This window comes from Eubalaena glacialis, chromosome 13 (assembly GCF_028564815.1).
Source record: "Eubalaena glacialis isolate mEubGla1 chromosome 13, mEubGla1.1.hap2.+ XY, whole genome shotgun sequence".
Classification (NCBI taxonomy): domain Eukaryota; kingdom Metazoa; phylum Chordata; class Mammalia; order Artiodactyla; family Balaenidae; genus Eubalaena; species Eubalaena glacialis.
In genome coordinates, this window is record NC_083728.1 from 42,643,131 (window position 1) to 42,669,587 (window position 26,457).

The 26,457-nt window shown below is 40.1% G+C and overlaps 1 protein-coding gene across 1 annotated transcript in view; it reads left to right on the forward strand.

Moving 5' to 3' along the window:
- The window catches only part of PLCB4 (phospholipase C beta 4), a 172,980-nt gene that overhangs the window by 1,576 nt on the left and 144,947 nt on the right, over positions 1–26,457 (forward strand). The window contains exon 2 of the mRNA XM_061210021.1: positions 8,452–8,550. Within this exon, the coding sequence (XP_061066004.1) occupies positions 8,467–8,550 (84 nt within the window). The 5' untranslated portion in view covers positions 8,452–8,466. The remainder of the gene's footprint in view (positions 1–8,451; positions 8,551–26,457) is intronic.

The window sequence follows — 26,457 nt, forward strand, 5'->3', positions numbered from 1 at the left end:
TTTTAATGTCATCTTCTCTTTACTTTCAACAACATTTTTGTTGAATATAAAAATTATAGTCACTGTAAATATGTTAAAATACAGAAAGTATTAAAAAAATAAAAGTCACCTAAAATTATGTCACCACAATGTAACTACTGTTTGTACAATATTTTGGTGTATATTTTTCTTGTCTTTTTCCTCTATTAAAAAGTATGTGCGTGTGCTTGTGTGTGTGTAAGGAACGTGTACATAACACATAAAAATTTGGATCATACTTGCAAACAATTTTGTAACCAGCTTTTTTACTTGCTTAATAATATATTGAGAGCATTTGTACTTGCTTGACAAGAGTTGTGAATATTTTTAGAAACTGTTCTAAATTTGCTCTTGTTCAGCAAAGAACTATTCATTGAAAGCATTATTTTTAATGGGCACAGAATATTTAAATACTATCGTATATGTAACCAATTGCTTACTGTTGCTCATATAAAGATGACTTTTTTCTCCCATAAACAGCACAGCAGTGAGAAAGTATCTTTGTACATAGATTTTGTATACATTTTCAAGGCTATAGAAATGTATTGCAAAATTCTTTTTCATCAAACTATACAAGAATGCCCTTACCTCCAACCCTGGACATTGCCTATTATCATTTTCTTAGTCCTGTACCCTTTATATGCTTTCTAAAAAGGTTATTTAATGGCTTGATAAAAATGGAGTTATTTTTAGCAAATGGAGAAATTGTCATTAATGATGCAATATATCAGTGTCAAATTAAATTCTTACTTGAAGTAAAGCCATTTATTTAAAGGCTCTGGGTGATCTGCTGTAGCTGTACTTCTGTTTTTAGAAATATAAGGATTACCTTATTTAAAGATTGAGGAGGAGGACGTTGAAATGTGCTTGATGGAGTCAACTAATTGACTTTTCGTCAGTGGAATTTTTATCCCAACCCTCTGTGTTCTGGGAAAAAATGTTGGTTGTTCTCAACATGGGGTCATTTAAGGCCATGAGTTATTTGGTTTAATGGGATTTATATGGTTGGATAGGGAAGGGATTGATTCTTTATGGAACTTTTTTGTTGTAAGGTGGAAGGTAAAAGGTAAAAGTTTCACTTAAGAAAATCCATAATTGAGCCATGGTGCCTGTTTGTTTACTTGAGAGCTGTATGTTGTCAAGTGGAAGCAAGCACTTTTTCAAACGAATTCATTTGTTCACAAATAGAAACAAAAAGTAGAGAATGTCTTGGTTGGCTTGGGGGAAGCTGCAGGGTTTATTTAAAGTTCGTATTTATTGCTGAGGTGCAAAACTGTTAAATGGCATTTGGATCCAGGGGAAAGATATACTATAGAAATTACTTTTCAAAGGGGCATTGGAATAGAAGGACAGGAGTTATCTGAGTTCATTTCTAGATGACATTCTATTCTACTTTTCTTTCTGTCTTTCTTCGATTCAGTTGAACAAACACATGTTGAATGCCCATCCCTGAAGGCAGAGCTGTCCCTTCTCCTTTTCAGATTGATTTGGCAACTTGCTATGCCCAGCTTCAGTGGGCCCACTGTATTTGTTTCCTTGAGCTGCTGTTAAAAAAGTTACCACAAACTAGTGGCTGAAAGCAGCGGAAGTTTATTCTCTCATAGTTCTGGAGGCCAGAAGTCTGAAATCAAGGTGTCTGCAAGACCACATGTCCTCCAGGCTGGAGAGAAGAATCCGTGCCTTGCCTCTTCCAGCTTCTGGTGACTGCCAACACTCCTTGACTTGTGGCTGCATCACTCCAATCTCTGCCTCAGTGGTCACATTGCCTCCCCTTTCATCTGTGTCAAATCTCCCCCTGCCTCCCTTTTATAAGGACACTTGTGATAGTATTTAGGGTCTCCTGGGAAGATCCAAGAGAATCTCTCCATCTTCAAGATCCTTAACTTAATCACGTCTGCAAAGTCCTTTTTTGCCATATAAGGTAATGCTTATAGGTTTCAGATATTAGGATATAGGTATCTTTTGGGGGCCGTGATTCAGCCTGCAATACCCAGAACCTTAAATATACCTGATCTCGTGTACATCCCCCTGTCTGCTCTCTACCAGCACATGAGGCATAGGTCCAGAAACAAAAAATTATTTGCCAAAGTTTTGACCCAACTGTCCTGGGGAGAAGAGTTGACTCCATAATTGAGCTAGCATATCTGGGATAGGTAGCCTGGTAAGCTTTGAAGACAACCCTCTAGCCAGGGAGACCAGACAGCAGATCTAAAGATGCCGGACAGAGCAGACCAGCAAACAAAGAGCTGCCCTTCCTCGGTTCACCCCAACTGAATGGGTGAGTGGATGGAAAGCCATCTTCTTGGGTGATGGGCACATCCTCCTTGAGTATTTGGATCCCCACAGCCGACCTGAGCTCCCTGGTGGTCCTCCGCACTAACGCTTTCAGTCCCTCATCATCTTTAGAAGGAGCTTTTTGCCACTTGCTCTGAAACAAGGTTTTCTAGGGACTCCCCCTCTCTCTCGTCCCCTCCCTGCAACCCTGGGAGTTTTTCCTCTGTAGCCAATGTAACAGCTAATCCATTCCAGTTGCGTAAGAATTTAGAAACAATGAGACTATTTAAAAGCCCACTGGCCTCCCTCCTGTAGTCGCTCAAGGTGTTTACCCTGGAAAAGGTACCGAGTTCTATATCTATTCTTTGTGTAAATTCTCCTTTACTTCCCATGTTACTTAAGAAGGACCCTTGCCTGTGGGCTCTGTGGGGTGAGGTAATGTTCTTCCAGGAGACAACTGAACCATGAAGTATCTTGTAAATGAGACCTTAGAAGGCCAGCCAGAGAATTTGAGGAGAGGAGACTTTGGCATGGCAGTGAAAGCGTTTTGTTTTTTGTTTGCTTTTTGGTTTTTTATCAGTTAGCTGTGGGTGGAGCTTTGAGATCATTGCAAAAAGAGTGGCCAGTTCCCCGCTCCCTGACTTTTAAAAGAAGTAACTATTTGTCCCTTTAACTTTTTCTGGAGTCAGTTGGATTGTGACACATACCTCATTTATTCCCATTTAATAATCAATTACCTGGATCAAACTGCTATTAAACATGACTGGCTGGGCCAGTGTTTTCTGATCTGCAGGTCATAGTTGTACCATCTACATAAAATAAGTCAGCCGCTGCCCCTAATGCCAGACCTGAGGAAGTTTCCGAAACAGTTCAAGGAGCAGTCCCCCTCCCCCCAATCCTGTTTAAAATTGGGAAAATTCAGGATACTCCAATGTCATTTTTCTGAAATGCCACTTAACTTGTTCAGAAATCCAGAGCTCAGGAAAAGTAAGCAGTGAGATGAGCTCCTACCTCCACTGTCAACCTCTTTAGAGATTAAGATCACAATTACCCTCCTCTTTGCATTACCCCCACCAACATCCTTCACATAATTAGACCATTATGATGAAATTAGTACCCAAGGTAGACATGAATATTTTAGTAATAAGGATAGTAGTGAAATTGGAGAAACATCATGTACTGAGGACGTCTGCCGTGTGTCCTTTTACTGAAAAGATCCTGGGAGAACCGGAGTTAAATCAATGAAAGATGATACAAGTTGATATAAGCTGTCTTTTAATTTCATTTTTGGTATGAGCATTTCATATCGCAAGCCCCTTGTTGCTATTCCCTTTAAAATAAAACCAAAGGAAATATTGAAAGGGATGGTTGGCAGGAGTGGAAAGATCATAGAACACATAAAGGCCTGCAGAGGAGAAGTGTTTCGCCCACCGGGGAAGCCACCATGTTGTTTCTTCATCCTTCTTTAATGCTAACACTTAGGTCCCTGTAGTTGACTTATCTTATTATAGATAACTGAACAACACGTCCATGACAGCCTGAGGGGGGTCTGCAGGTCCGTTTTTCTCTGCAGACCTGTTTTACGACATAGAAGGCAGGAATGCACATCATTGCACTAGAAGCTTGCTTTGACACTGCCTTGGGTGGAGGGGCTGTGTGTGTGGACACTGAGAAATGGGCATGGAAAGACACAGAGAGAGGTAGACGAAGAGGAACAGAGAAGCAGAGAGAGAGAGGGAGAGACCCAGTCACAGCCATTGTGGGAGATTGAGACATGGACCAGCCTACTCATGGATGGACTCTCTTCTCCCACTGGCATGGCTTGTCTGCCTTGGCTTTCCATGGGAGGCCTTGGTACTGATGAATGGAGGGCTGCTTCCTGCCTTAGTCTGGGCTGGTTAGGATGCCCTTCATGCTTTCATCAGTTTTTAGCCTGGTCAGTAATAAATATTGGATGAGTTCCTCCTTCAAACACCAATGGTTGCCATTGTGAAGAAGCTATCTTGAAACGTGACCTAATGTGCTCTTCGTCTGCTTTAGATTATTTGGGACTAAAGATTCATGCGTCTGCCTATCTGTGTGATTTCAACTTTTTTTTTTCCCTTTTGAAATTTGCATTCTTTTTTATTTACACAAGCAGCACATGAATGCAGGAATATATTCCCGTAATAAAAAAGTCCAGGACAGAGATAACATGAAAGATATCTTGACTTTCAACCCCAAGCTTTGTTCCCTCCCCAGAAGTAAGCAGAGTCATAAATTTGCAAGGTTCTTTCCAAACATTTTAATAATTTATTTATATGTACGAATATTTACCTAGAAAAATATATAGTTTTGCCTTGTGTGTGTGTGTGTTTTTACTACACTGTTCATGTCATTCTGTGGCTGTGTATTTAGGTAAATGGTGTCACACTGTTCCTATTCCATATCATTACATGGCTTGCTGCAAAAATGTGGTTTTCATGTAATGGTATGTGTTAGAGACTTTTCACGTTCAGCTTCACATCATCTTGTAATGTGTGCATGTATTAGATTTTGCTCCTTAGTGAATCACATTGATTGTTTTCAGTGTGGAAACATCCCAAATTATTCTTTCAGTAACTTTCTGGAATAGATTGGTTTATATTTTACCAGAGGTTTTTCTCTGTGAGAATAAGCTCTAGGGTTGGTTGGTTGGTTGGTTGGTTTCTTATTAACCCTTTGTGGTGTCGTTGTCAGGGTCTGATAAGGGACTTGTGAAATGAGTTGGGTAGTAACTTTATTTTATTTTATTATTTTATTTTATTTTTTTATGTCCTAGAAAAATGTAGGTACACAGGATTTACCTTTTCCTAGAAGATTTGGTAGAACTCACCTGTAAAACCATCTGGGCCTAATCTTTTACTATTTTTTCAATTTCTCCCAAGATCACTGGTCTGTTTAAGCATTCTGCTCATTTGTTGAGCCAAATTTATTTTAACTTTGAAAAACATCCACTTTAAGTTTTCAAATATTTTGGTTAAAGTTATACATAGTATCTCTTATGGTGTTCACCTTCTCTCTGTAATTACACTCCACCTTTCATCATGGATATTGTGAGTTTATGGTTCCTTCTCATCTTCCTTCCTACCCCAACTCTCTCTCTGTCTCTCTCCCCAACACCTGCCAAATTTTATCTAATAAATGCATATTCAGAAAATAATTAACTTTTACCAGTCATTGTTTTACTATTTGGGGTTAGGTTTTAGTGTATATATAGTACTCCCATCTTTCGTTTCTAAGAAGTTTATAATTTCTGCTTTGACTATTCTGCTCAAGTCAAGAATTATTTAGAAATGTGTATGTTTATGTTTAATTCCTATGTGTGTAGGTTTTACACACTCTCTGTCGTTGATTTATAAGTTGGCCTAGTCATGGTCAGTAAGCATGGCCACTGTAATTTCTGACTCTTGAAAAGTACTGAGATTTTCTCTGTGGCCTAATCATGATCAGATTTTGAGATTGTTTTATGTGTTTGGGGAAGCTGGGTACAAAGAGAGAATGAAGGAAAGATATATGTGTGTGTGGGGGGGCTAAACTCATTAAGTAATATATTTAAATTATGTTAACTTGAGTCATTTAAATTGTTTTGGTTAAATTTGTGTGATTTTCAAATCCTCAATATTCTTCCATTAATTTCTGAGAATCATTATCTCCTAATATGTTTGTGACTTTGCCTGTTTCTCTTTGTATTTTCAATTTTTCAATCTATGTTTTGATGCTGTGTGGTCACATATCTAATATTAATGACTTAAATAATTTTGATCACCCCTTCTCTTAATATGACTTATCACTGTCTCTTGCTTTTTTCCTTGATGTCTATTTTGTCTAATATTATTAGTGTTACATCTGTTCCTTTCCCAGCGTGTGCCTGTTATCTCTTCTTTTCATCCCTTCATTTTCAAACTTCCTATATAGTTTTTATTTTATAAATATTTCTGGTAAACAACTATAATGTTGCCTAATTTGACAGCCTCTGTCTTTTATAAGTGGATTTAGCCAATTCATATTTATTATAGTTAGTAATATATTGTCATTTTACTTCGTGTTTTCCAGTTATTGTGTGTTCTTCGTTTTTTCCCCTCCCTTCCCGCATCTTTTATCTGTTTCCTTTTTAAAGGAGGCTCACATTTCTTCGTTCTATTTCTTCCCTCATTTATTTGCAAGTTATACTTTCCATTTAAAATTTTCTATTAGGAAATTTCTTAAATTTTTAACACTCATAATTGATCTTCTATTTTTCTGCCAATATCTAGAGTTTTAACTACCTATATTGCACTCCCTAAAATGTTTTTTACCTCCCTTTGTTCCATATTTCCTTCCCTCCAGCACCTACCTGTGTTGATATAATCTGGAATTTGGATGCTAGATTGTAATTTCTATATCTTTTTCTTTTCAGTTTTTTCTTTTTGTATAATACGTAAGACTTAAGAGTAAAATTTTTCTCTTTTTTATACTTTTTTCTTCTTTCTTTCTTCCTTTCTTTCTTCCTTCCTTTCTTCCTTCCTTTCTCCTTCCTTTCCCCTTCCTTCCTTCCTTCCTTCCAACCTTACTTCCCATATCTCATATTTTTCTATATTTCTTTTTCTTCTTGACAGAATATATAATACATTAACTCTTTCAGAGTAGGTTATTAAACCTTTTTGATACCTTGAAAATCTGTAAATATATCTTCTCCTAACAATTAAACCATTATTCCATTGGTCACAGAGTTTCTAGTCCATAGTTACTTTCCCTCAAAACTTTGCAGTTATTGCTCTGCTGTCTTCTCATGTGTAATACTCTGATGGTGTGCCTGATTCCATGCTGATTGCCATTCAATTATAAATTGTCTTCTCTCTATGCATCTCTGAGAAATTTTGTAACTTCTCTTCATATTGTTTGTTCTTACTCACATCAAGGAATGTTTAGGCGTGTGTATCTTTTTCCCCCGTTTATACCTACTGCATTGCTGGATTTTTTCACACTGAGAGCACAAATATACAGATTTCAGAAATGTTCTACTATTCCTTTAATTGTTCCCATCTTTCCATTGGCTTTACTTTCTCTCCTTCTAATAGAAGACATCCTTCTATAAGGTGGTTTTTGAATCTTCTGTTTCCATTTTCCATCTCTCTAAATTTTTCAGTCATGCTTTCTGTTTCTTTTTGTGTTGTATTCTGTGAGAATTCCTTGGCTCAGCACTTCATATGAATTCTCTCTACAGTGCAGGTCACCTATTTATTAGGAGTTTGACTATAACAATCTTTTTAAAATTTCTAGAATCTGTAGTTAATTGTGTTTTGGGACGAGAATGCACTCTTTCCTCCCTCTGAGGATATCAGCCATCCTTAAGTCAAAGTCAGATTCTGTTTGTCCTGTTAACTCTATTTTCTTGGGTGTAAGTTCTTCTATTTACTGTGTTTGGTGTCTGCCTTCCATGTTCTTTGCATTGCTCAAATATCTGGTGATTCTAATTGGTGATCCTTTTCATTTAAGATGCCCTGTTTACAGCTATTGCATGCACACCATGGTGCAGGATGCTAAGAAGGGTGGGTAAAAGGAACACCCAGTTCTTCCTAAGTGTAGGCAGCCACTCTGGACAATGCCAGTCTCCCTTCAATGTCATACTCACTGCCTATGCTGCAAAGCAGACATTCTGTTGTTCGCTGCATGGCCCAAGAGAGGAGGGGGTGAGAGAGGGCTAAAGAGAGGACCAAGAGAAATAAAACTTACAGCTACTCCTGCTTGATTCTACAGCCCCATCACCTGTCGACTCCCCCTGGCCATGAGCTCATCTTGTAGTGGAGGCTTGTAGAACCTCTCGCTCTTTGCAGCAGTCCTCTGCTATATGTAGATTTAGGTGTGTGGTTTCTTTCTTTTATCTGATGACATCAGATTTTATATATACATAATTATTTTATAGGATTTGAAGAGGAAGGGGGAAGCTTCCCAAACAATCACCAAATGATCACCATACAACCAGGAGAAGGGAATTCAGGGTCAGATGAAGGGAAGAAGAAAAAAAAAGACAATTTATGGACTTAGTCCATGTGTATGAAGAAAAGCTTTTGCAAACACGTAAATATCAAATGATTAACCTTTGATCTTCACTTGTTTTTTAATTGTGTTCACTAATGAGATACCCTTTTTCATTTTCAGGTCTTAAATATAATCATGGCCAAACCTTATGAATTTAATTGGCAGAAGGAAGTTCCTTCGTTTTTGCAAGAAGGAGCAGTTTTTGACAGATATGAAGAGGTAAAGAAGTGTTATTAATCGTTTCTCTCAAAACATTCTTATAATTATTTCATTTTAATCACAGTATTGAGTAAATAGTCTTTGACATAAGTAAGAACATCCTGGAGATTTATAAGTTGGAATAGTTGGAAAGAGTCAAAGTTATGAGATACAATAATAATGATAATGATACTATAATTTACTGAGCACTCTCCCTGTGCCAGATATAATAATAATGATGATACTATAAATTATTATGTGCTTACTGTGTGCCAGACAACTTTCTAAGCACTTCCTGTGTATTATTTGTTCAATTCCTTATAATAACCTTATAAGATTGTTGCCATTATTATGCTTGTTTTACAAATGAGTTTCACGGAGTAATAGTTTTTGCTTAATGATGTGCTTCTGGCAGGCTTTCCTCATAACACTTTCTATTTGTCATAAATGTAGTAGTGATTGGACTTTGTGCTGGTCACGTGCTTTGCTCGTCTCATTTATACACATCAGTTTGACGAAAGCTTTGTGCGCCTCTGCTTCTATTATTTATTGCTTGTGCCCTTGCAAGGTGACAATGGCTCCAGACTTTCTAGAAACCAGGGGCTTGGGGCCATCAGTCTGTTCAGAAGGTTTAGGACGGAGAGTGGAAGCCTCCTTTGGATTGTTAACGTGTTGTTTTACTTAGAGTTTACTTGAATTTGAGGTGACTTTTGGAGGGGTGTGTGATGATACTGTGTTGCCTCTAAGGCGAAGTAAGATGCAAAACTTGTTCAGACTTCATGCAGAGTCAGAGTTGGTTCCTTTCAAAATCAGTGGAATGTGTGTGGCTCATCGTGGTGGCCTGCCAGGGGTTCAGATCATCAGGCCTTTTCGTGAGGTCTATGGGCTGACACAACTCACTAACTGGTTGACTTGGTTTTTCCAAAATATGTATCATAATACCCTCTAGATTTATACCATAGTTATTTTGTGTAAACAGAATTGAGAAAGGCAAAGGATGGACCCAAATGTGGTCAGTATTCTTCATATCGAGTTAAAGTATTGTGGTGACAGCTATCTATACTACTGAAACTTTACTGCTTCCCTGAAAGAACAGCATTCTGCTATAAGAAGAAACAAAACAATTTTCTACCACCTGGAGGCAACCACTGTTAACTCTTTAGCAGTTCTTCTAGTCTTTTTTCTAATTGTTTTTCCTCTTCCATACTTGTCATCATAGAGTAATCTTGAAAATACAAATAAGAACCTCTTCTTCCTCTATTTAAAATGCTTCCATGGCTCCCTCCTGTAGGATAAAGGTGACTCATCAGAATGAAATACAAGGTCTTCCATGATTTGGCTCCTGCCTAATTCTACAGCCTCATTTCCCACCAGTTTTCTACAAACACTCTCTGCTTTAACCCTAAGAATACACTTAAAATTCCCCCAATAAACTATTCTATTTCATGCTTTGTGCTTACTGCTGCCTTTTCCTGAAAGGCACTTATCCCTCCTTGTTTGACTGGAAAACTCTTATTTATCCTTCAGAACCCAGATGAGAAATCTTTACTCTTTGATATCTTCCTTGACCCATTTGATAAGAATTGATCACTCCTTTGTGCTACCACTGAACTACCCTTGCACATACTACACTGCACTCACATTTCATTTAATGTTTTTGTCTTTCCTAGTATACTCTGAGTTTCTTGAGGTCAAGGACCATATTTTACTTATCTTTTTCTCTCCAGGGACTAGCAGAATGCCTACAATTGCCAAATTCACTGTAAATATCTAGTATCAAAAGGGATTTTAAAGGACATGGAAGCAACCTAAGTGTCCATCGACAGATGAATGGATAAAGAAGATGTGGCACATATATACAATGGAATATTACTCAGCCATAAAAAGAAACAAAATTGAGTTATTTGTAGTGAGGTGGATGGACCTAGAGTCTGTCATACAGAGTGAAGTAAGTTAGAAAGAGAAAAATACCGTATGCTAACACAAATATAGGGAATAAAAAAAAAAATGGTTCTGAAGAACCTAGGGGGAGGACAGGAATAAAGACGCAGATGTAGAGAATGGAATTGAGGACAGGGGAAGGGGGAAGGGTAAGCTGGGATGAAGTGAGAGAGTGGCATGGACATATATACACTACCAAATGTAAATAGATAGCTAGTGGGAAGCAGCTGCATAGCACAGGGAGATCAGCTCGGTGCTTTGTGACCACCTAGAGGGGTGGGATAGAGAGGATGGGAAGGAGACGCAAGAGGGAGGAGATATGGGGATATATGTATAACTGATTCACCTTGTTATAAAGCGGAAACTAACACACCATTGTAAAGCAATTATACTCAAATAAAGATGTTGTTAAAAAAAAAGGGGGGGGGATTTTAGATACAATTGATTCCAACTCAGTTTGGTTTTATTATAGTTTGTTCATTGTCTTGATAATTGAAATGGTGAGAGGTCCTTGAGACCTGTGTGGAAATCTGTACTTCAACACATTCAAAATATTAGGGTAAATCATATCAAATTTTCATCTTTTAAATTAAAAATTATCAATATCAACAATTTGATAGAGTTCAAGCCGAATGCAAAGAAAGTGCACTTGACTACTTTTGTCCACTTTACACAGCTTGGCGAAGAAGGCCAAGGGCTAACTTAGAGGCATTTCCAAGCCTTTTCTCTCAGGTAAGTCAGGGCTAGGTTGAGTACCAGCGCCACCATGATGATGGCCATTGCCCTTCATTATAAGCTGGCGAGTGACATCTCTCCCTGAATCTGCTAGAGTATCCCAAAAGATTTGCGGTTTTCTGAGGCAGTTTCCCAGGCTCTGAAAATCTATAGGATAATTAAAAAATACTTCCTCGCTTCCAGTTCCTCAGAGAAGGTCATTTTGAAGAGATTAAATGTAATCACTGGCTGAGTATCTCTTCTGCTGTCATATAAGCAGAAACCAATTAGAGAAAGAGTACTTTTTCTTGATGAAGTGAAATGTGATTTGATGAACTGGAAGTTTATCATCATTGAATCATTTTTATTTCTCATGATTTTTTTTGGTTATTAATCATCATAACTCACTTATATTTAGAAAATACTGATGACTTGCACTTCTAAAGGCATTTACTTTTCTTCCAGGTTCCTCTGAAAATGAGGTAAAGCCAGAAGGAAAGAAATCTTAACAAGTATTAAATACAATCTCGCTAAGCTTTCAACTTTCTTAAGTGCTATTTTACTAGGATTATAAGCAAAAAATTTTTAGCTTCATAAAGTAAATAATGTCTCTTCATAAAACATATCAAACTGGTCTTGACCTTAAAAATAAAAGTTATTTTATCAGCAAAAATGGGTTTATTTAGGAATAGCAGAGGAGTTGCAATTCGGGACAAGCAAGCTATAGCAAAAGCCATAGACAAGTCCATAAGAACAAAGGAGGGGAACATTATTGTAAAGAGAAAAAGGAGGGAGTCAGGAGGGGTTGTTTTGAACAAAAATCCATTGGAGAAGAGTGTGAGTTCAGGGAGCTGGCAGGTTACTCAGGGGCTGAGTTGCTGGGCTAGTCAGTATCTTGTGGGAGATGCCATGCACATCTTTTCCTTTTGGGGGCCTGTAATTGATGATTCTTTCCTATTGATGATTCTTCTCTGGGGTCTGTAACTGACAATCCTTCCCATAGTTGATGTCCAGTGGTACCTTGTGAGAGCTCCTCCTTCTGGCCTCCTGACTCCATTTTAGTAAGGTTTCCCTTTATTAATTTTCAAACCAGAAAGCCAAATAGTGTTTCAAATGGGGCTGTAGCCAGTTGTTCTTATTACAGTTGACCTTTGAACAACACAGGTTTGAACTGCATGGTCCACTTTTATACGGATTTTTTTCAATAAATACCTACCACAGTACCGCACAATCCGCAGTTGGCTGAATCAGCGGATGTGGAACCACGGATATGGAGGGTTGACTGTAAAAGTTATATTCAGATTTTCAACTGCACTGGGGTTAGCAGCCCTAAAACCTTACATTGTTCAAGGTTCAACTGTATTTCCCTATCCTGTAAGATTTAGTTCTTTGGAGTCACAGCCATTAAGATATTCAAGGCACCAAATATAAGCAGAGAAGGTTTGTTTCTACAGTTTTTTGCATGAACGGCAGGGAGAAATGACAGCTGACAGCAAGTGGGAGGAACAGGAATTAGAGAAAACACAACCTGATCATCCCAAAAGTGCCACGGCAAAGGGACCATTTGTGAAGGGGCATAAACGCCTTCAGCACCATATGGCAACTAACATTATCATGACGGTCTGAAGGATCGGGTAAACATTAAATTGTGTTCTACGTATCGGTTTAAAGAAGGCAGGGAAGTGTTTTAATCAGTGGGTGAGCATTCACTAGGTCAGAAAAAAATAGTATTTACTAGCCACTGTTTTAAAAATATGTATTATTTTGCCAATAAATGCAACTAGTGCAACTGTATTTAGGCATTATTTTATTATTTCTGCTGAGGGATTTCTTTTGAGGTGGCCCAGAATTTCAGGAACTGCAGCCTGCATTGTAGCCTCTGATTGTATTCTCCTGCCACTTTGAAAGCTGTTTTTATCTAACTTTACTTGACTTTTAAGTTACTTACATGAAAAATATATTTCGTTTCCTAAGTGGTACAGCAAGTGATGTAAAAATCTTTAGACATTTTTCTATCACAGAGAGAAACAGCAGTGCTTTTTAACACACATGCAGCCCAAATGTCTCTAACTCAACTGGCATCCTGACTTGCCTTTCATGTCCTTATTAAAGGGCTGAAGACCCCATCCCCTGGCTATTCAGGGCTCTCCCCAGCCTTTCCTAGAATTCCTAGGTGCCTACAGCTGCCTTGTGATCACTCAGCTCCTCAATGCCTTCTTACCTCTCTGTTCCCAGGACTGTTCCCTGCTCTAGTTTATTTCTCTGCCTAAACCCATTATATCACCAAACCTCAGGAACAAGGATGTTGTGTGAAATAGGCTTTTATTAAAAATTTGGTGGTAGCAGAGGAGAATTACAGCATGCAATAGGAGACAATAGATATCATGAGGAATAAATTTCAGAGGTCAGCCGGGCAACAGGTGTCTCTCTCATTGCCTTCTTTTTTGCCCCACTCTTCCACCAAGAAGCATGTTGCTGTTTCTTTTCTTTTTTGATCTCTCCCTCAGAATCCTTTTCTACTACCCCCTTTTCCTTTCTCCCATATGCCTCTTATTCCAATTAAAAACAAACAAACAAAAAAAAACCAAGGAGGAAAATGGGAAATTCTGGTCCCTTCTCATCCTGAGCAGTGTGGTTCCTTGTCCAGCTGAAACTCTCCCATCCAGACTCTCCTGAGACCTCTGCTTTTGCGTAACTTTGAAGGGCAACGGATATACTTAAACACACAAAAATTTTAAAGACCTTTCTCCCTTGAAAGAAAAAGTGGTCTGTCGTCCTTCTAGAGAAGTGGTCACCAGCAGAACTTTGCAGTGATGGACATGGTCTGTATCTGGGCTGCCTGTTACCACATGTGAAGAGGATTGTGATGCACAGTTGGTAATCTCAGGGCTTTTTCCCCCACCTGTGCACAAAATCTAGCCTGCACTTATTTTTCTTAGAGTGCAAGAGTTTCTCTTTAGCAAAATTAATTCAGTTTGGCATTTGGAAAACAAACAAACAAAACAACAACAACAACAAAAGTGGCCAGTGAGACTGAGGAACTGAGGTTTTATCTTAATTAATTTTAATTAAAACTTACATAGCAACATGTGGCTGGTGGCTCTCTTATTGGACAGCACAGTTTTCTAGACAATTAGCTTAAATTACAACCAGATTTTAAAATACCATCCTCTTTCCCCAGCACGCAGAAAGAACTCTCAGTTTGCTTAACTGGGGTCTGCAGTTTCATCAGCCATGTCTTCTTAGTGGCAGCCAGAGCAGAGATTTGAATGTTTTATAGCTGACTCCCCTCCCCCCCACCCCACATCCCAAATCCCAGCTTGGGTTGGGCTGCCCCTTTTCCTCACCTGTGGGATTTTGTATCTGAGGCAGGCTGCCGGGTTGGAGTGCCCTTTTCTGGCAAAGCCTTGGTCTTTATTACTAACACCCCCCCCACTCGCCATCCCCAAACGCCTCCCCTGCACACACACATAAATGGAGCCCCTTGGTGCTCACAACTGCTGCCAGGAAAACAGAAACAGTTATGGTAGTTGCCAATCCCAGAGGAATATGGAAGTACAGCATCAATAAAAGCTAAAGTGAGGCCAAGTGGGACAGGCCGAATTTGGCCTCTTTCCAAGGTAGTTCTGAAACCAAACTGTAGGGCACTCAGTGAAGCTCCAAAAGGCACAGGCACCCTACATACCCCAGGCTGCACATCAGTGAAGCAAACAATTTAACAAGTGTAATTTGCAAAAAACTAAAAACACATCCTCATAGAAAGTATTTTGACTAAAAGATTTATTTAGCTCCTCAGTGAGCACACCAGCAGGATGATAAGTCTAGTTGTAAGAGCACTGGAGGAAAAGAGGAGAGGAAAGCTGCAAAAAGCTTTGTCAATTAGATACAAAACCAGTTACTGCCCTGGAGGGTAATAAAACCGTAACCCCTGAGGTTGTCTTTTCTACCAGACACAAATCACATGCATCCCTTATAGAACAAAAAATGGCTGTAACTTATCTAGCTAACTTCAGAAAATCTGGGCCCTAAACTACAGTAAATAATAAGTCAAACAAAGGGGCATTCTTCTAGAGAAATAAATCATCCTTGGATGGGTCTCTAGCTAGTGTTCCTGTATAATGTGGAAAGGATACATAGCCATCTTTTTATCTCATTCCCAGTTTTGGGTGATTTAAACTCAATTGTACCCACAGAGTTAGGCTATCCAACTCAAAAAGTAGAAAGTTGAATTGTAGCACATTATTTGTATTTACAGTGAAAAATACTTACAGCGTCATCATAATGACAACAATTATGATCATATTTATTAGTCTTTTGATGTTTAGAGTCAACCTAATGGTAAACAAAATATTTAATTATTATTGACAAAACAGAATGAAAAATCTATTAACTTTGTCAGTGCAAAGTAAGGGTACAGACAGATCTTGGAAAGGAGAACTAGTTGGAGACACAGAGGAAAAACCAGAGGCTTAATATTCTCAGTGGGAGGAAATGTTGATAGTTAGTTGATGGTGCATGAAATAGAGGCTTCTGTCTATTATTTAAAGCCAATCACAAAACCAAAAATAATGTGATTTCACATTTGGAAGGGAGAGGAGGAAAAGTAGGGAAATGAGTTAAATGGAGTTCCATTTCTGAGTTGTTATCCTAAGGAAACTATCAATATTACTACGTGTGCCTGGTGGATAATTAGTTCAGTTATTCACTGTCTGGCCATGAGTCTTGCTTTCTTCAAGCTCCAGTCCCTACTAGAACTGGACATTTAAAACAAAACAAAAAATGTGTTATATCACTTTATTGTCCACCAAATTACGTCCAGATGTCTTGGTTTGATACTGCAGGCCCTTAGCATGTGGCCCCAGATGTCCTACCACCCTCACCCCTGTGCTTTCCTCCCACAGTCACATTGCAATGAGGAAGGTGGCGGATTGTACCCCTTGTGGGGTGAGGAGACCAGGGTGGGCAGTGGGTCCAGGGGACTGACCGAGGAGGCCTCAGAGAGCAAGCCCCCTTCAGTCTGCGTCTTGGTGGGTGAGTCCATTAGCGGATCAAAGCACAGCTAGGATGAGGGGACAGTCCGAGCTCCTGCAAGGGCATGGGTGTGGGATGGGGGGAGTGGCTTGTCTGGCTGGGTAGGAGGGCAGGTGGTGAAGGCAGGAGCTGCAGCTGCAGAGATGAGCAGTGTCCCACCATAAATGCTTTACTTTCCAGCCCAAGCACTAGCACTAGATCCTGAAGGCTCTAGGGATCCTTCGATGGATATTTTTTAGCAGGAAAGAGTGAGGTCTGAATATGACTGGAAAGTGGGTCTGGCTGATTAGTTGTGTCTGGGGGCGTAGAGGTGAGATTGAATGGCTGGATAGACAGTCATTCAGACACATGAGAAATAAGAGGAGAGGTGGAGGATGGAAATGAATTAGAGGATTTTCTAACCTGGTGGATGTAGAAGGTGAGGGAGAGTAAGAAGTGTAAAACAAGGTTGGGATTTCCAGCCCAGGAAGCTGCGTGGGCTCTGATGCTGGCAAAGAGAATGTCAGAGAAGGGGTAATTTATGGATGTGCTTATGTGGTTCTTCTTCATGAAATGAACGGTACTTATCATTGTATGTTCTGTTGTACCCCGGAAGCATTTTGCATATACAGAAATCACATAAGTTTTAGTTAAAAATAAACTGCGCAAAAAGAGAATTGACAAACATAGTAAACTACCCAAGAGGATGAACAAATGGATGCATTTTGTTCCTTCCTCCGTCCTCCACTCCCAGGGCTGCTGTTGGCATCCTGGCTGGGGTGGGCATCGTGAGCAGGGGCATGGTATGAACAGAAGTCTTAGAAGTAGGCAGAAGCCTCATCGCGTACAGCAGCAGTTCTGAAAGTGTGGTCCCCAAACCAGCATCAACAGCAGCACCTAAAACTTTATCAGAAATGCAGGTTCTCAGGCCCATCTCACAGATGAATCAGAAACTCCGGGAATGGGCCCAGCAGTGTATGTTTTAACTAGTCCTCTAAGAGACTTGGATGCACATTTGAGTATGAGACTCAGTGGTCATAGGACCAGGATGGGGAGCTTGGATTTCTTTCTGAGTGTTATGGGAAGCCATTTTCAACAGGGACTGACGTGATCTGGTTTACGTTCTGGTGACAGTTACTTTGGTAGCTGTGCAGAGAAAGGATTTGTAAGGGGCGGGGTGCAAAGTGCGCACCGGAGGTACAGGGTACGGTTAGAGAACACCAGAAGTTTAATTTAAGGAAGGTGAGCTGGAATCTTAGTCCTTCCTTTTTCTTGGTGTATCTCTACAGGCAATTTTCTTAATATCTCTGTGCTAGAAAAGGGGAGCTAGGAAGGTAGGTGGGTCTGAAGAGTATGTATTATATTTCATCTAAGGATCCTATGATTCTACACCCACCTGCCTTCAGTTACCTCTCTCTTCATCATCATCTTGTGACTTCTTCCTCATATGGTAAGAAAGGTGTGGCCAGAGCCTGAGCACTTAATCACTTAATCACGTTGAAACAATCCAAAGCTGCAAGAGCTAGTATCAGCCGGGGTTTTACAAGAACTCCTGGGCCTGTTCCTTCCTCTAGACCAGCCTTTGAAATAACAGTGCTAATAACGTTATCTGTGCTCTCAGACCCCCAAAGCTTAGAGCCCATTGTCATCCAAGCAGGAGGTGTTTAAGGAAAGGTCTGTATGGTTTGAAAAATTCTGGGAAGTAAGTGGACTTGAAGACAAAAGACTCTGATTTGAGCCTTGACCCTGACATTTACAAGTTATGACCTTGAGCAAGTCCTTTCGCCTGCCTTAGTGAGCTTAGTGGGCTTCTAGGGGCAGAAAATTGTGGGATGGTAAATACATGGTGAAACTAATGGAAGATCAGCGTTATTTTAAGTAAGGTTTGTGCAGACACATCTTGGTGCTGACTTTCTTCTTCATGGCCACAAAACTCCCTGGAGGGGGGCTATATGGAAGTCTTTATTTCTCAGAAGTTTCTGCTTTAATTAGATAAGGGAAGCTCTGACCAGGTTTCTTTCTGCATTTGTTAATTCTCAATTGCCTTCGGCTCAGAATAATCCATATGCAAAGTGGCATATATTGGGATGGCATGTTCTAATTCCCTTCAGTGGTTTAGGACAGCAACCATTTATGTAGTCTTTGAATCTGTGGGTCAGCCAGCTGGGCTGGAATGGGCACACTCAAGTGTTTGCTGGTCCAACTGGGGGCTGGCTGATTTAGGATGGTCTTAGCAGGACCCTCTCATCTCCCCCACCCCCACCTGGTCTGTCATCCTCCTGCAAGCAGATGGAGCTTGTTCTTTCCTGCACACAGCCGAGTTTCTGCTGCATGCTCTAGACCAAAGTAAGTGGGGACATTGGGAGGGGCTGCAAAGTCACCTTGCGAGCAGCGAGATTCAGGGAGGGGTGAAGGAGTGTGTCCCTCTCTGCAATCAACCACGGTTATTGTAGGTACTCTTTATGTAATCAGTCATCTTGCATTGAAAAGGCACAGAACAGGGGTCGACATACTTTTTCTGTAAAGGACCAGATATTAAATATTTTAGGTTTCGCAAGCCATAGGGTATCTGTCACAACTACTTAACTTTGTAGCACAAAAGCGGCCATAGAACATTCAACAATCCGTAAATGAATGAATGGGCTGTGTTCCAAGAAAATTTTATTTTCAAAAACAGGGCTGTGGTCTGCAGACACCTAGTTTAGAAGACGACTAATGATACATAGAAATGAATAACAAATTAGTTTGGATGGTGATGATGATACTTTCAGGTAATTACTTTTATCTCAGTCATTTTCCCTTATGAATGTATTATTAAATTTTCAGTTTAGTCATCCTCAATTTTGTTCCCTTTTCTCTATAACTGTATTGGCTTTTGCTGCATAATCAGTTACTCTTGTCTAAGATGCTCCAGTTTTGTTTATTTGTTTCTGCTTTTCTCACTTTTATGTTTTTTCCCTCTCTGTGAAGTTTCTTTGGGTTTACATTTCTTCATTTCTTCACAAAGGTAGAAGATAACTCTATTCCCTGGAGGAATAGAAGCATCTCACCCATGAAATGGTGTCTGAGTCAGTCTCATGGAAAACTCTAATACTTGAGATTCATGCTGTTCAAGGGTGCAGGAAGGACTTATTTGTGGGAGGATGAGACATGCATCCACTGGGAAGCTAGAGAAGGAAATCCGGGCTGGCGTTCGATTTACAAGGAGCTGGTGAAAACAAAATGAAGCAATACAACACAAAAAGAAAGTGTATAAATAATGAATAAATCAAATATAAGGAGCTAGCTGAGGAGTACTTAGGTCTCTGGAGTATTACTGCTATGCTAAAGAATTTAGTTAAAATTCAGTGGCTAAAATGACAGTGCTTGTTTTTTTTGTCTTTAACATTTGCTTTTAATTGAAATATAGTTGATTTACAATATCATGTTAGTTTCAGGTGGACAGTGCTAGTTTTTTATTGCTTTTGTTCTACCTGAGTGTAAATAGGAAAATGCACAATATCTGCTCCTTCAAATCTTGTCTATAGCTGCAGGGGAGCGGAGCTCAATGGCTGTGGTCAGGCATCCTTTAATTAGGGTTGATGAGTGCAGCCTTGCGGATCTCCAGCCTGATGGCGATGGGGCCCAGAGAACATCCTGGCTGCATTCTGTTTGGGATCACACTCTGTTCACGCGTGTGGCCTGGCCATTGAATTAATGGAGTTCATTCAAGTGTGAACAAATGAACAGTCAAATGAAATATATAGCATATTTTAAAGTGAATCATTTTGAAGTCCCTTCTCAAGTAAGAAAATGGCATTTCTTTAAACTCAGTTTCATGTGAATGAATTCCCTGCTCCTAAAAATGATGATAAATGTTTTTGTTGTTACTGGTTTTGGTTCTTTTTAGGGAGGATGCTTTTCAGTCCTTATGTTCTCAGAGAGACTGCAGCAAGTGGTCTTGAAAAGCAGGGTTTTAGTTCCCTGCCCAGAAATTGAACCTGAGTAGCCTGGATGTAAACCAGGAATTCTAGCCACTAGTCCCCCAGGGGCTAAAGGCTAAAAGCAAAGAGGCCCTGGCTCTTGCCCCATTTGAAAGCAAGAATGTTTCAAGGAGACAAAAACTGTAAAATCAGGTACAAAATTTATTATTATTAGCACAGCACAACCTGTGGAAGAGCACACAGGGAAACTGTTTATTTAAGGCAGAAGCAAGGCAGAGATGCACACCCCAAGAGAAAGGGTGTGGGTGTCCTCCCTAATGAGGAGTGCAGTAAAGAGGCAGTTAAATCATTTATATAGGGCAGTTTTTCCAGGTCGTTGTTTACCTTGGGCCAGTCATCTCGTTTCTTTTCCACATCTCACCTGTCCTAGGACCCTCTGCAACATGCATGCGCGTGTTTTTGCCAAGATGGATTCCAGCACAGAGGCCTGTGGGAGGTTTGAGATCACCTATTATGGGCTGGCGCCCTCTCCCTTTTGGCCCTGGAGGAGCCTTTCTACGCATGTGCAGTCCAGGGAGTTCTCCTTGACCTCAGGAGTGGTCATCTTATCTCTTTATTCCAGCAGAGCTCAGCTCCTGCCATTAACTTTGTCCTTGGCGTGTCTAAGGAAAACAAAGCTCTAATTTTACTTCACTTGGTAAATACCAGCTGTCCAGCCAGGGCCCATCTACCTCCTACCTCACTTGCAGTAGAAATATCTGTGAACCCTCACCAGGTGCTCTACAAATGGTATCATTGTGTAAATGCTCTACAGACATTATTTCATTCAGGCCTCCTAAGAACCCTGTTGTTAGGTGGGTCTTTGTAACCCCATTTTACAGATTACAAAATCAAGGCTTAACATGGTTAAACACCTCACCTGAGGTGACATAACTGTTCACAGGCTGAGCTGAAAGATGCCATGCTAGCTAGCCTGCAGTGGTTCTCAAAGTGTGATCCCTGCAGCAGCCTTAGCTGCACATGCAGAACTTGTTAGAAGTGCCAATTACAGGCTCCACCCCAGACCTACTGAATCGGGAATGGAAACTGCAGGTGGACTCCAACAGTTTGTGTTTGTTTGTTTGTTTGTTTTTTAACATCTTTATTGAGTATAATTGCTTTACAATGGTGTGTTAGTTTCTGCTTTATAACAAAGTGAGTCAGTTATACATATACATATATCCCCATATCCCCTCCCTCTTGTGTCTCCCTCCCACAGTTTGTGTTTTAAGAGCCCTCTGGGTGATCCTGATGCAGCTCGAATTTAAGAACCACTAGGCATAGGGCAAGGGAAGGAGTTTTAGTCTTCCTTAGAAGGAAAAAAAAAAAAAAAATTAAATCCATTTAAAGTTCTTTACAACTAATCTCCCCAAACAGGCAATTCAGATAAACAGGGGAAGACTGTTCACTAAAAGAGACTTTTCTTTTTCCAGAGGAGTTGAACCTATTAGATTTTATTGAGCTCTTCTAGGTGCCAGGCACAGTGCTAAGCACTTGACGTCAGTCATCTCTTTAAACCCGCAGGTGGTTGCGAGGATTAAATGAGATTGTTTTCCACATTATACAGGTGGGGAAAGAGAAGCTTAAATCAGTTAAGAAATTGCCTACTACCCAACATGTAATCACGGACAGAGCCAGTCTCCAGAACTGATGTATTGATGAAGAGAACATACAGGAATCACAGCTATCAGTACGATGACTTGACATCTTGGAATGGCTGCCATTTGCAAATGATGGGGTTCAGAATATGCCAGCCCCAAATATGGCACCTTTAGTATATTGAATACTTTAAGGTGAAGGAGTTTGAGAAAACAGCAGAAGCAGGAAGGTCAGTCTGACCTTCCCATCTACTCCCCTCCTCTCCTTTGAAACAGGTCCTAAAACCCACATGTGAGAGGTGTGCTTCCTACTCCTGGACAAAAGGGGCATCCTTATCTTCTGAAGAAAAAGGGGCTTTGAGAAGAATCTGAACAAACAGGCCTTCAGAAGTCCCCCCCTCCCAGTTTATTACACTTACCTCATACTCCTTGACTCTCATATTTCTCCACAACTGTCTACTCTTCCGCAAACCCAATGCAAAAATACTCAAGCTTAACTGTTCTAGTCCTCGTTTTCTTATAAAGGCTCCCAGGTCACCTAAAACTTATATTAAATACATTTATGTGCTTTTCTCCTGCTGATCTGTTTTGTCAGTTTAATTTTCAGACCCAGCCAGGGACCCTAAGTAGGTCAAGGAAATCTTATTCCTCCCCTACACAAAGAAACATTTTTTGGGGAAATATGTATGATTGAAAAAAAAAAACCAAACTACCTGTTGAAAAAAAACTTACTGAAGTTCCTTAATGAAGGCTGTTTAACTCTTTTAGTCACCGATTTGCTTTATCTGTTTAAGGCCATAATTATTATATTACTACAGCCAGGAGTTCTTAATTGGATTCTGCTAAAGAAATGAGGATGGGCAAAAAATTATTTTTCATTTATTTGCCCCTAAGAGCAAATAATTGCCTCATAAGCAACCCTAAAAACACTAATACCTCTACCTTAGAATCAGTGAAAATCAGCATTTAAGGATAAAAAAGTACTAAGCAGGACTTTTTTAGTCTTTACATTTTGGGGGGAGAAGACCCCACACAACTAGATAAAATGTACTATATGAAAGGAATATAACATTTCCTTTCTTTACTTTTTTTTTACATTTCCTTTTTTTAATGAAATCTTTTATTTACTTTTACTTTTTAATTTTTATTTACCTACTTATAAAAATTTTTATTGAAGTATAGTTGATTTACAATGTGATGAACTTATTTTTTTAATTTAATTTTTATTTTCTATTGGAGTATAGTTGATTTACAATGCTGTGTTAGTTTCAGGTGTACAGCTAAGTGATTCAGTTATACATATTTCCATTCTTTTTCAGATTTTTTTCCCATATAGGTTATTACAGAATATTGAATAGAGTTCCCTGTGCTATTACATTTCCTTTCAATCAATAGAAATAGACATAAAATATCCTCAGCAGGGAAACCTGTCTTTTAATACTGAATATTGATTCTGATAAATTAATAAGAAACACATGGTTTTTAAACTGCTTATTCTTAAAACCATAAATAGTAGGCAATTGCTCTGAAATCCTGCCTCATCAAAACATTTAATGAAGCGGATGGGCTGAGCTAGAATAGCTTCCCAGGAATGTAAGCCAACATACTCTTTCTACTAAAGAGTCACCCTGAGGACAGTTTTGCTGCCGCCTCCAGCGCTCTCCTACTGTGGATTGTCTTCTTCCAAGTACCTAAAAGGGCAGATGATTCTCTCAACTTTGGTGAGATGCAAAAAGGAGCCTAGTTTTTGGATGCTTAGCAGAGCCAAGTTGCCAGGATATTGTTTGCAAATAAAGGGTTTGTACTAAGTGGTATTTAGGGTAAAATCTTTGCCAGAGAACTCTTTCTTGAAGAGTTTGAAGTACACATAGTTGGTTAAGGGCATGGGTTTGGAGTTAAACAGAAATAGCTTCCACTTGGGCTTTGCTGCTCAAGAGATGTGACCATGAGCCAGTCTTAAACCCACTAGGCACTAAGCCACAGCTTCCTTGTCAGGAAAATGGGGGTGATAATACCTCACAGAGCCATGATGAGGAATAAGTAAGATGGATCTTTCTACAGTGTAAGTTGGAGTATACCTCTCTTCTACTTTAAACCTTCAGTGGCTTCCTACCTCATTCCAAATAATTTCCAGAGTCTTCCTTGTCCCCTTACAAATCCCTTACACAACCCATCACTTCATTGTCCCATTGATGTTCCCTGGAAGTATTAGACACAAACCTCAGGGCTTTTGCACTTGCAGATTCTGCTCTGACTGCTCTTCTTCATGTATCATCAGTTCTCCTGGTTTACTTCCTCACTTCTTTCCAGTTTTCCTCAAAGTCACCTCATCTAAAGAGGCCTTCATCATCATCTTACTTAAAAAACACATGTGCCCGTGCACACACACACACACACACACACCTTACCCTTTAGATTTTTTTATCTTCGCATTTATCAATTCCTGATATTTATTTGCCTGTTGTTCATTGTCAAAGTCACACGTAGAATATAAACCAAGAGACAGATACATTGTTTTTATTTACTGCTATGCCCCCAGCAGGGAATTCATTCATCACCTCACAGGTATTTAATAAGCATCTCTGATGATCTAGCAATTCCTTGGTTACATACCTGGGACTCAAATGGATTGTTATTTAAATGGTTCCTAATTTGTAAGGACTTCTAAGGGTCCTAAGAAACTGGAACTGGAGCTCCTTTAGGGCGATCTGGAGAAGGGTTAGCAAGAGATCCCATCTGTGGCAGCCGTGGAGCTGTGCCATTTACATCTCCCTCCAAGACAAAACTGTCACTAGGAGTGCAGTCAGTGGGACGGCCTCCGCTGCAGCATCCTCACCCCTGCGACGTTCAGCCGAGGCTCCCAGCCAATGAGTGACGTGGCAGAGACTGGAGCCGGCCCTTTCCTGCCCCGGGTGAGGCTCCTCTGGTGGGTGGTTGTTGCTCTGGGGCTCCCATGCACCTGGCGGAGACGCTCTCAGAGCTGCCCTGCAGTCTGAGACCCTTCCTACCCTCTCATCCTTCCTCCCTCCTCTGCTTTCACAGTCATTAGTCCTGCCTTGTGGTTTGAAGGCTCTCCCTGCCTACTCCTGTTTCTTCTCCCCTTTCTCTTTCATACGCAGTTCCCGTAATCAATCAATTTCCTGTAATCAATCAAGTTCATCTTGGGGTCTGTTCCTAGATGACCCAACTCATGCAACAGCCCTTCCCTCAGGGTAGAAGAGTCATGTGCTAAACCTTTGGACTGCAATTTTCTGAAGCCAAGTCTGTGCTCAGAATTCTCTAGGTTGGTCGCAGTGGTCCTCCTGTGCATGTGCCAGTGATTTCTGCACCTCTTTTAGACACAATAAAAAGTGATAGAACCAGGACTGGTCCTTAGAGCCAGTGGGGACTGTGTATCTTTGAAGCCTAAACATAAGCTATTTCAGAAGATAAAAGTGGAAAGGGAGCGACACCTCATGCAGCTAATGTTAAGAAAAAGCATTTTTACAAGCTGGACTATTTAAGTGGGCAGTGCCGATATTCAAAGGAAAATTCTGTGAAAGTCATTTGAGATTCCTTTCCTTTCAGTGACTCCATTCAACACGGACTGTCATATCCATTTGGCCATAGTTCAAAATGTTATTTCTTTGATCAGCCTCTTCAGATGTATGTCTTCTGTGTTGCTATATGTATAATCCCTTGCTCGTTGTAATTTATTATTCTGGAACTGAATTTTTTTTACTAGAAGTAGTTTACTGAAAAGAAGGATTTACTAGCTTATGGTCCTGTTTCAAGCACTTATGCAAAGCACATCTTCTGATGTTCTTAGAATTTTTTTGGAGGGGGAGGATGTTAAAGAAAACATTATTCATGACACTCGTTAAAAATAAGACAGACTGTGTTCAGGAGACTACTACAATGGGCGTTTTGCAGGAAGGGAGAGAAGTTGAGCTCAACTTTGAATACAATAAGGAAAAAAAGATTTATAGCCAAGGAGCAGGTTGGGGGGTGGGTCAGTGGATGGAGAATTACTAAGAGGAAACATCAGGGGTAAGGAGAGATTTGGGCTAAACCATCCTAATAGGATTCTTGCTGAAGGCAAGTCAGGGTGATCAGACATCACCTGGGAGATGGTGGAGGTTGAAGAACCAGATCAGATACCAAGGGTGATCAGATACTGAGGGTAGAGGATTCTGGCTAAATCAACTTATTAGCAGGATTCTTGCTAACACTGGGCAATGCAAAGACAGACACGGAAGTCCAAAAGTCAAGGCCTATTTGGGAATAAGATTCAGAGGAGCCTGACTAAAGTTGCCTCAAGGAGAGAATCTTTGGGGTGGGATGTGTGTGTGGCGGTGGTGGTGACATATGTTTTTAACATTTGTTGTAAATGTTTGTTACAAAAAACATTTCTTTTCCTCCCTGGCTCTGAGTAAGCTGGTCTTCTTTCATTTTTCTCATTTTAGTTGCTACAGCAACTGTTTTGACTAACATGACTGTTTTCCTGCCCAAGAAAGTTACTTTCTTGAGTGACCACCCACTCCATCGAAAGGCATGTTTTGTTGACTTTCTTCTTCTTTTTGCACTCTGAGAGGTAATTGCCGAATATCTTAGGAATAATTTCTTCAAGTGTTGTCTGGCAAGAATCAGGGAGCCTGTCCCAGTGCCCTGCTACAAGACAAGAGCCCTCGCAGAGTCTGAGTGTTCATACTTGGCCTCAAAAT